The following is an 11,720-nucleotide window of genomic DNA, read 5'->3' on the forward strand; positions in this document are numbered from 1 at the left end:
GGTTGTATTCTTTTGCTTGAGGTGGGCTTTCACCGCCCACGCACTTGCAGTTACTAGCGAGGGCATGAATGGAGACATGATTCATGACTACAGTGCCTCTGAATGTCAAATTACACGTCATCAAAACCCTTTTATTTTTCTATGAAAATGAAAAGTAAAAATCATAAATGTATAATTGCCTCATAGAGCGCACCTCATTACATGTCATTTACCGTGTGTTTCTGCCAGTGGGATTTTTAAAAGACAGTTACAACAATTAACAAAGTTGTTTGGGTGCATTTCTTGTTGTTCGTTTTATGATGTGGTAACGGTTGAAGTAATGGCAAGTCATTAACAAATCATGTTAATAGTACTGGCTTTCATCTTTTGGGAGCCTTGTGAAAACATTTACCGTTTTTTCCCATCTGATTTATTTGTGGCGCCCTGCCACTATCTAATTTGGGTCGTAATTAATTTGATGGATGCTACTTGTTGTGCATGGTGATATATGCATTGTACCAATGCTCCAAATTCCTACACAGAAGGAAGTCGTCATAAGTTAGTGAGTATTTCACTGAATCGGGACTCACGGTTTCTCGTCTTTGTTGTGACTTGTTCACATACTCAGCCCTGCTACCGCTAGCTAAATTGAAAAAGAAAACCAGGTAACATGCTAGGGAGTGATTAAATGCAATGGGTGATTCAAGTACCCGATTCAAGCCAGTTTCTGCACATGCACTCTGTTATAGACGAATCAGGTACCCGATTCACTTTAGTGAGTGACTCATAAGAGGTCGAATCAGAAAAATGAATCGATAGTGATGGTGCTATGAAGACAGAGCCGGAAGACACTCTCTGTTAACAATGTGCTTTCAGTGTGAAGGTACAAGGGTGTCCAAAGTGCAGCCCGGGGGCCATTTGTGGTCCGCTGCTTGGACAGATAAGATAAAAAATAATAAATTATTATTAGTATAATAATAAAATTTTGATACTAATAAATATTTACATGATGAATACATGGCCGGGCTGCACGGCGGTCGAGTGGTTAGCGCGCAGACCTCACAGCTCGGCCATCTCTGTGTGGAGTTTGCATATTTGCATTCCAAAAACATGCTAGGTTAATTGGCGACCCCAAATTGTCCATAGGTATGAATGTGAGTGTGAATGGTTGTTTGTCTATATGTGCCCTGTGATTGGCTGGCGACCGGTCCAGGGTGTACCCCGCCTCTCGCCCGAAGACAATAGGCTGGGATAGGCTCCAGCACCAGCACCCCTGCTGTTGGCATAAAAATTAGTTCGGTTCATATCGGTATTGGCTTTTTTGTTCATAATATCGATGCAACAAGCTTGCTAACTCAGTTGACTTATGAGACAATTTGTTTAAAATAAATATGGTACAATATCTGTAACTTGTATTGCGGATTATTTTGTACAAACTGTGTTTATTTGTGAAAAGCATCTGGTGACATTACAGGAAAAGAAGCATCATGAGTTCTTTCATTACTCAAAATATCACCTGACATATTAGTTTGTTGCCAATTTCTGTTTTGTATCTGTAAGGAAGTGCTGGACAATATTGGTATATCAGGAATCAGTAAAAAGGACATTCAATATGATTGGACAAACTCGTTTTTTAATTTAACCAAGTCACAAAACAATGCCTGTGTGTTTTGAAATGTTTATTATCCCAGAAATTGATGCTAAACATTATTATTGTTGTTGTTTTTTTAATTTGTGCTGTTCCATTTGTATTGACTTTGCCGATCAAATGCCTCAGTGAGTGTTGACTGTCGGGGGAAAAAAGGCTCTGCATCTTGATGTGTAGTTTTTTTTTTTTTCTCCAGATGAGAAAAGTGGATCATGTGGATATGTTGTGGGGAAGTTAGATTTACTGACTTGTTTGTGTTGATGGGCTCACCTTGCTCATTAATATTCTCACACATGTAGCTTTGCAAGCATCTTTTTCCCCTCTGAATTTCTATTACATTGTATTGCTCCTCACAAGTTCAATTCGATGATTGCTGTGTGTATGCGAGTGGCCCCGCCTCCCCCACAGAGACAAAGTGACTGTATGACAGAAAAGAGTCAAATCGAGCATCTCTGCAAAAAATCTGCTCATGTCTGGTTATTGTTTGTTGTTATTATTGTTTGTTTGTGTCGTCTCCCAGCTATTCGTTTTGGCCGGATGCCACAGGCAGAGAAAGAAAAACTTCTAGCAGAATTCTCATCGGACATGGAGCATATTCACCCAGAGGCAGCAGATCTGAGGGCCTTGGCCAAACATTTGTATGAAGCCTATCTCAAGTACTTCCCCCTCACCAAGGCCAAGGCCAGAGCCATCCTTTCTGGCAAGACGGGTGACAATGCAGTAAGAAGCACCGTCCTTTTGTTTTTTTTGCACTTCACTTTATTCATCTTTGTATTGATACATTCCACTCTATACGTAAAAGAATCATTATTATTACTACGAACATTCAGAAAGTTTTTCTAAACAATACAGATTCTTGACTGTATATACTCTATATACTTCTATGTACCCAGTGTGTGCCTGCAGTACAGATCTTAGTGTTACTTTCACATAAAACCATTGCAACGACTAGTTTCTACATGTCTAGGCTCACTTATGCCGTGGTCACGCTACAAATAACAGGAAACATGGATCCTCGCAAAGCTTCATTATTCACCTCAGTCCAAATGTCAGAAAAACTTATCCAACCATATCCTTTGTTTAGTGTTTCTGTCGAGTTAGCACAAAAAATCCAAAATGTCTCATCAGGTTAGTGTATTCTCTAGCAACATGATGTCAAGACTACCTAGTACTGACTTTTGAATAATAATACATTTTACATTTTTTTTATTTGTATAGCGCTTTTCAAGATACTCAAAGACACTTTACAGAAAAATGAAGTTGAATAAAGCAAGTAAACAGAATAGAAGACACACCAAAATACAGTAATAATAATGGTACAGTAATGTAGCAATGACTATATGAGTATACATATAGTAATGCAGCAAATACATTATGTCTGAGTAATAATGTAATAATGGCTGTCGAGTACTTTTGGATACTGGTGTAGTACTGCATTTATTCAAGTTGCTGTGGTTCAAGGCTGCTCAGTGACTTGTTTTGACTGTTCATGACACTGATAGCAGCCAAATGGCTCACAATCATTCTATTTGTTGTTCTGCTCATTCCCTAAACCACCTCAAACTTCCTAAAACAAAGCTGGAGCGTTTATCAATGGCACACCCGTGCACTTTTTTTTTTTTTGGATTGAACTTGACACCACATTGACATTTTCAACATTGAGCCTTCTTCCATCCTGCAGCCTTTCGTCATCCATGACATGAAGTCTCTGATGGAGGGAGAGCAGTTCATTAACTGCAGGCAGATGCCCATCCAAGAGCACCAGCAGCAGACCTCCTTCCTTTCCGCCTCCAACGGAGGTGAGTGCCGCCAAAATGATGCATATTCACAATCTATGTTTTTTTTTTTTTTCAAGTACGACTCATTCCCAGGTGCTCTTCCGGGGTCAGAGTATGGCATTGTGGGAATGACGAGCGCCGTGGAGCTGCGTTTCTTCCACAGTTGTCAATCTCGCTCTGCTGAAGCTGTGAGAGAAGTGACGGAGTTCGCCAAGAGCATCCCTGGATTCATCAACTTGGATCTGAATGATCAGGTAAGATGCTCCATTTATCTTGTCTTTATATTCCTTCATCTGTCAACCATTTCTACTCCTTCCCAGGTGACTTTGCTCAAGTACGGCGTGATCGAGGTCCTGATCATCATGATGGCGCCGCTGATGAACAAAGATGGGACCCTCATCTCTTACGGGCAGATCTTCATGACGCGGGAATTCCTTAAGAGTCTCAGGAAGCCCTTTTGCCAGCTGCTGGAGCCCAAGTTTGAGTTCTCCGTTAAGTTCAACATGCTGGAACTTGATGACAGCGACATGGCGCTCTTTCTGGCTGTTATTATCCTCAGTGGAGGTGAGTTGTCTTATCTATCCATAACCAAGTTCATATTATAGACTAGTAACTCAGTGTATTAATGTTAATGTTAATATTAATAAGAATATTAATATTTTATGAATAGTAATGTTAATAGGAATATTGACTAATATAATAAATATATGGCGGCCGAGTGGTTACCGCGCAGGCCACCCAGCTAGGAGACCCTAGACCCAATTCCACCATCAGCCATCTCTGTGTGGAGTTTGCATGTTCTCCCCGTGCATGCGTGGGTTTTCTCCGGGTACTCCGGTTTCCTCCCACATTCCAAAAACATGCTAGGTTAATTGGCGACTCCAAATTGTCCATAGGTATGAATGTGAGTGTGAATGGTTGTTTGTCTATATGTGCCCTGTGATTGGCTGGCAACCAGTACCCCGCCTCTCACCCAAAGACAGCTGGGATAGGCTCCAGCACCCCTGCAATCCTCGTGGGGATATGCGGTAGAAAATGAATGAATAATTGTTCAACTTCAGGGTGTCCAAAGTGTGGCTCAGGTGTCATTTGTAGCCTGTGGCTCATTTTGTATTGGACCGCATATTTAAATTACATTTAAAGGACCAGTCCAGGGTGTACCCCGCCTCTCGCCCAAAGACAGCTGGGATAGGCTCCGGCACCCCCCGCGACCCTCGTGAGGATAAGCAGTAGAAAATGAGTGAATTAATTAATTAATTTATAATATTGTACTATATTACAACAATTATTAACATGTAATATTAATATATGATTGTTAATATTACTATGTTTACAGGCCACCCACTGCTTTCTATATCACTATGTGACCCTGACCTATATATTTTATGGCAGCCAAATGGATGCACAGTTCATAGTAAGACATGAGACATATAAGACCTGGTCTTAGGAAAGCAATAATGTAAGGTGTGATGTTACCAACCACAAGAGTCACCTTTCACCACATCTGACTGATATTTTTAGGGCAGATCATATTGCTGTCAAGCCTCAAAGCCGATAAGAACACAAATCCCACATTTAGGTGACTCATTAACTTAAATGACTGTGATTAGTGCTGGAGATGAAGCTATGTCGTCTTGAAGAGAGCAGGGCTTCTTTGGTTTGGGTGATACAAGTTCAAAAATAAGTGAAATAGTTTTGATATTAAGACAACGTTAACATTTAGGGGACAAGATGGAAGCTGTTTGTCCACACCTGTCCCCGAGGAAACACTATTGAGTCACTCACATTGTACACAGAAGATATGAAGGACATACAGTATACAATACAGTAATATAAAGATGAAATACAATAGTTAAATAATAATTATTCTTTATTTTTAGTTATGTCCTATCTTCTTAAAATATTGTCCCATGCAAGTCCGGATCTCCTCCCAGATCTGATTGTAACAGTGCATCGAATCCATGTCCCGGCTAGCATTCATTAGTATTCAATAATCCTTATCCTTAATCATGGTTGCAACAATCAAAAAGAGCAAAAAAAAAACATCCAATAACTGCTATAAAGGTTGGTTAGAGAGCTAGCAGTACAACACCTAAGGTCCTCCTATAAGTGGAGTGTGACTGAAAGATCTCAAAGGTTTTCTATACTGGTTATTGTGTGTAACTGCTCTATAGGAGTCCACAACTCAATACAAAGGGCTGAAAATTTACATAAACTTTAAAAGACATAATAAAAGTGATGAAATGATTCCGGAATCTTTCTATAGTGTCCAAAGTCTCTAAGAACCACTATCTATTCTTCACTGAGGATAAGACACTGAAGTGTGGATTCTTTATTTGGCCACTTTTTTAGGTGTACTGTTTGGCCGTATGATAATTGAGACATATTTGAAGCAACAATTATTGACAAAAACCAAATCCTACATTATCCAGTGCATACAAAAACATACAATAAGGGTCGACTGTACAAAAGTTAACTAATAAGCAATGTTATCCTTCCTTCCAGGTACAAAGTGTATTCTTCTTACAAACACTGCATTCTTGCTGCATATTCTTGCACCGGTGCATGCTGTAACTAGTTCTCGAGTCTCAGGTTAGGCACCAAAATGAAATTTTTAAGCACAAAATTTAACATGGAACAAGATAACATAACAAGATAAACCGAGGACCACGTGTTTTATCTGATTTTTATGCATACATTTGTTCATCATAACGTATAGACACAGCGCTAGCATTACAGTCATATTTTAACAGCAACAACATGCTAGGTTAGCCTATTCACTTAAGAAAAACTTGGTTTGGCAGAGCTTTGATTTAAAATGTGTAGTGAAGCCTTGCAGCTTCATATGGTCATTTTAGTGTGACTTCAGAGGCGTATTTTGTAAATTGTACAACCTCAGAAACTATTAACCTTATGGGATCATTATTGGATCATTTCCAGTACCATTTAAACCTCATGTGTCCATGTGTCTCTACCACACATGCCCAGACCGTCCGGGCCTCCTGAACGTGAAGCCCATCGAGCAGCTCCAGGAAACGGTGCTGCACTCGCTGGAGCTGCAGCTCAAAGTCAACCACCCGGACTCTTTGCAGCTATTCGCCAAGCTCCTACAGAAGATGACCGATCTGCGACAGATCGTCACCGACCATGTGCACCTCATCCAGCTCCTGAAGAAAACCGAGGTGGACATGTTCCTACACCCGCTGCTGCAGGAGATCATGAAGGACTTGTATTAGAGAGAGAAAAGAAAAAAAAACACTGAGACAACGTATTGCGAAAGGAACGGTTCTGCCTTGCGATAAAGGAGGTGACAGAAATTGAGAAAGAGATGAGGAAGAAGGTCAGGAGTGTTCGAAGCCGTCTAGACTGCCTCGGCAGCAACATGGACAGCTTGCAAAACCACCGCTTACTCTTCCAATCAGGGCGAGTGCCACCCGACCAAGAAGGCGGGCTCTCGCAGTTTGATTGGCAGACTGGACCAATTGCCTTGAGGACCAACATAACTGTGAATATTTGACCCTTCCTGCCCCCACAGCAGTGCGTTTGTTTACGTGCACAAAAATGTCCACACAAAAATCACATGTCAGCTGCCATTTTATTACATCTTCTCAAGGGACATTACAGGTAGTATTATAATATAAAAGTAAACACAAAAGTACATCCAAAGTAAAATCCTACCCTGGGCTCCAAAGTGTTAAACAGCTGTATGTTTTCAGTCAATAGTAAAGGATACTACTACATATACAAGCTGAACACTGACTACTCTGAAGCATATTCATGTTTACTTGAGAAGATATACTGTAATGTAAGTGTTTGTTGAAACGTGAGGGCTGTATCTATGTGAGGACATTCAAGCGCTCACCTGCTCCGTCCTGCACGCAAAATCTTGTCATCATCCGAAGACAGCGATCAGAATATTTGAATGTCAGCTGAGCTGCGAGGGAACAATCAAGATGAAGATGAGCGCTTGTCTGCTATAATGTCTGTGTATGACACATACTGTATATCATGTATGGTTTGTACTCCTTGTTATTATCGTTGTACGGATGCAATGCTGTGTGGTTTTTTTTTTTAATGATTTTCTGTGTTGATTTGTATTGTTTTGTCTCTATGCAAAGTTCCATCAGTGCCTTATCAATCAATCATTGTGATGTTTTTGTTTTTTTTTTTAAGATGAAGGGCTCAGATTGATTGAGTGTTGTAAATAAATCCAGATATTTTCTAACTCTTGGACATGTATCTTCTCTTGAAAGTACACAGGCACATATTGCATCAACATTTCTAAATAGAGAGCCTTCACTCTTGGAAGTGTTTTACAGTGGTGACATCAGCAAAGAGGCCAAACACACACACACACACACACACATTGCAACACTGGCCTGAACCCTGCATGGACATTGGCGGACCTTTAGTTGTTTTACATTTTTTTTTGTTGAAAAACTACATTTCCATCTTTATGTAGGTTGGAAATCCCCCGCTATTGTTCCACTCATTTTAACACCTCATCATCTGAAGAGGTGAGACAGAAGAACTGAGGGTGGATCACATGACGCAAGCGTCCGGGTCAAACTCAGGACGCTCACATGGACTGTGAGGAAGTTCAGGTTAACATTGTTGGGTATTAGTTATGATTAGGTATCAATTATAATTCAATTGAGTATAATTACAACTGCGATAATAAGGTTTAATAAGGCTAAACCACATGAAAGTAAAATTAATGTCATGCAATGTACAAGGAAGGTGAGTCCCCGTTCATGCATCATTTTGCTTGTTCATTTTCACAAACGTTTACAAAATTATTTATCCATTACATAATAAAACTAAAAGAATGTCAGGGCTACCTAGTGGTTAGCATGTTGGTCACTCGGTGTATCAAATTGCGGGTGGGGCATGAAAACATTTCTTGAGAACTATTAGTTAAATGTAAGCAGAATTATTCACCCTTTGATGACATACAAGTGTAAGAACACTATGATAAAATAAAAGTAAAATAAAAAAAATTATAATAAAACTCACCATTTCATGATGCGTGATAGTGTTTCAGACAGGTGAGACAACTTCATGCATTCCTATTTTTAACGAAGTGTTAAAATAAGGTTTTGGAAAGATAGAATTCAAATAAAGTAAAAATACTCACCTTTTCAGTTCATACATGACGTGACTCAACTTCATACATGTTGCTTGTTGACAATTCACACCACTTTAAAAACATGTTATCCGCTGAATAATAAAACTAAAAGAAAGTAAAATTACTTACCACTTGATGATGCAAGACAGATTTACCGTGCATCGACGTCATACATCACACTTTTAACATATAAGAAGAAAGAGTTAGCAACTATACAATGAAATTTAAGTTTTTGTTATGCATCACACTTTTTCATAATAAAATAAAAATCATACAAGTATAAGAATAAGTTAGGCACTGTATAATAAAACTAAAATAAAGTAAAATTAATACCCTCGATGAGACTTAATCCTTCCCTCCTTTTAACATTCCTAACTTTAACTTCCTAACTCATGCCTTTGCAGTTGTTAACAATTCACTTTTTTCCTATCACACACGTTGTAAAAAATTGTATCCACTCTATAGTAAAACTAAAGGAAAGTAAAATTTCTCACCCCTTGATGAGATATGACGTGTACTAAAAAAGGTCCATTAATGTCATGCATCAGACTTTTTAAAATGTTTTGACTACCATACCTGACGTTCTGTATACCACTTTCCTACATCTCAGTAAGTTCCACGTCCTGTTCTATGGTTATGATGATACTTTGGGCACACTTTTAAGGCTACTTCTTGTAATTGTTTGTTGGTATTCAAATTAGCTTTTATTATAATTATAATCATAAAAGCACTTGACCTGATTTAGCTATATTTGAGAGTCAAAATATTACAAACAGATGATTTGATTGTGTGGATATTGCGACCTATGAGTGTATGCATGGGAATGAAGCAGAAGAATTCCATCTTCTTCCCGTTATAAATCTTGTTGGTTGACGTGTGTCATAATGTACAACCAGTACATCGTTTGGGGGGGTTTTTATGGGGTTTTTTTTTCTTTTGGAGCGAGAGCAAAGGGATGAAAAGATGTCACATGGGAGCGCACGTCGACGTGAGAAAGCAGCTGAGAGGAAAATAACCCTTTAGAATTGGCAGAAGATGGCGGGGTTCAAGCTCAAGGGCCGGATGGTCTTTTTGGATGGAGGAGGAGAATGACGGTGGTGGTGGTGGTTGGTTCTAAATGCATGCCGAGTCAGCATATCCTCACTTTGTTAACGGCCGGTCTCTGCTGACCAAATGGCTGCCAAGGTTCCTGCAGGCATGTGTGCCAAATCATCTCCAGCATCCATCGCCTGTTGTTCTCTGCTCCAAAGATAGAGTGCGAGATTTATCCCAGGAAGTTTTGTTGTTCCTCCTTGAGTTCCTTAAGAAACATTTTTGTTGTTGTTCTTTTTAAAGAGCCTTTTGTTTTGGTGTCAGAAAGGAATGTGTGACCTTTCTGCAATAATACACCTGTCATTGAGCATACTGTTTAATTTGGCCTTTGCACCGAGAACCACAGGATTCCATTCAAGCCTCATTAGTGTTGTTTAAGATAACATTTTTGACTTTCAAAAACAGTCGTAAAATGTGCTAAATGACTCTACTCATAACATAACTTTATGTGTGAGCGCTCACTGAATTTCTTGTGCTATTTCATTGAACCACTATGTTGTATTCTATTACACATATGTTGCAATCACGTGCAATGTTACTCCTTAAACCAAAACAGAAGCCTTCTTGTAAGTCGCCCCAATGTCCCAGTGCATCCACAGGGAGGGGCGCACTGGGCCTGAATCCCCCCACGAGACCCGTCATCAGAGCACGGAAGAGGTCAAGGCCATGTATGTGATCCTGCAGCCAAAGATTAAACAAGATAAGATTGTTTTAGTCACAGCAAAAGCCAGAATGACTGGTTATTCAGCAAACGCAAGTTAGAAGCATGCACTTGGGTTTATGCTACTATGACAGTGTTCACGGTAGCTAGAATGCTAGACTTATGCCAAAAATGAGTTTTGTTGTCATGCTACAAGGCCACTTCCTGGTTCATCTACTGTGTGATGATGTATGATGACAGGTCATGCCGTTTTCTTTTTAATTCAAAAAGGAAAACACCTCTTAATATACTTTTTAAGAATTAACTCCAAAAGATGGCAATAGGGGCATTTGAAGTATCTTGAGTGAAAATCTTAGTTTTGCGACTCAGCTGTTGGTGTAAAATTCATGTGTTACACTTCCTTACAAAATTATAGAGTTCATTATTATTTTTTGTGTGATTAATAAACTATTTTTTATTGCCCTCAAAGCGGTAACGCCATGGGACGATTTTTTTTCTGGATAATAAATCTTGTCACGTTTTAATCCTGCGAGATCTTGTGACACCCCTAGTATCAACATTTCAGTGTTTCTCATTACATTAAGCCATTGTTTCTATTTTTTGTAATGTTTTTTTCTGTTGTCCTTTAAATGTAATTTAAATATAATTTAAATTTAATTAAAATTTTAATTTAAATATAATTTAAATTACATATTATATATATGTATATATATTTAAATATAAAATGAGAGGGAAATATATACATTTTGTATTTTTCTGTATTTGCATATATTGATGGATGGGGGTTTTTCATTGATTTGTTGTCAACAGGCTACTTCCGGGTTTATTGCGATCGTATGGAAAGGACTGTACCATTCTGGAGTGAGGCGAACATTTCTGCAGTTCTAAGGTGACTTAGGAGGAATTAAAGGAATTCAGGGAATTATTTTTTAAATAGTCATACTTGTACCGCAGTTAAATGTCACGCTAAAACAATATTAAGAGTTACTAGATGGCATGGCAGGGTAACAAAATTATTGTGCTAGTTGGTCCGTCCTTATGTTAACCACTTCCTGGTTCACAGAACGTACCAATTACTATTCTCGGGCAGGGTGGAGAAATAGTATGGACACGACAAAAAGAGAAGATGTTGGCTAACAAATGTGCAAATTCTAATGTTACCTTATTTGTGTTTATGTGTTAGTTAGTAGGCTAATTTGTAAAATTAGCAAGGGAGTCATATTTTCTATGTCGCTTCTGTTGTTCCATTCAGTAATTTATTAATGCACATTGTGCACCAAAGTATAACCTCTTGACATGTTGTTGTGCTTTGGTATAATGTACACATTCTTAAAACAACAAATTATGATTAATTCATTCAACATTTCATACTTTGAGCAACCTTTTTCGGCCTTTTTCTCAGCAAAGCTGTGTAATGTCTCCCTCTGCAGGAGG

General features: G+C 38.9%; 1 protein-coding gene across 2 annotated transcripts in view; it reads left to right on the forward strand.

Moving 5' to 3' along the window:
* pparg (peroxisome proliferator-activated receptor gamma) overlaps nucleotides 1-6,730 on the forward strand; it is a 31,272-nt gene extending 24,542 nt beyond the window's left edge. The window contains exons 5-9 of one of the 2 annotated variants that reach the window (XM_058054676.2): nucleotides 2,148-2,347; nucleotides 3,309-3,426; nucleotides 3,499-3,659; nucleotides 3,726-3,969; nucleotides 6,394-6,730. In XM_058054676.2, the coding sequence (XP_057910659.2) occupies nucleotides 2,148-2,347; nucleotides 3,309-3,426; nucleotides 3,499-3,659; nucleotides 3,726-3,969; nucleotides 6,394-6,641 (971 nt within the window). In that variant the 3' untranslated portion in view covers nucleotides 6,642-6,730. Of the gene's footprint in view, nucleotides 1-2,147; nucleotides 2,348-3,308; nucleotides 3,660-3,725; nucleotides 3,970-6,393 lie in introns of both variants that reach the window. The other variant, XM_058054674.2, reaches the window with a different exon arrangement.
* The last annotated feature ends 4,990 nt before the right edge of the window (nucleotides 6,731-11,720 follow it).

This window comes from Doryrhamphus excisus, linkage group LG18 (assembly GCF_037039965.1).
Source record: "Doryrhamphus excisus strain RoL-2023G ecotype Guam linkage group LG18, RoL_Dexc_Guam_v1.1, whole genome shotgun sequence".
In the NCBI taxonomy this organism is placed as follows: domain Eukaryota; kingdom Metazoa; phylum Chordata; class Actinopteri; order Syngnathiformes; family Syngnathidae; genus Doryrhamphus; species Doryrhamphus excisus.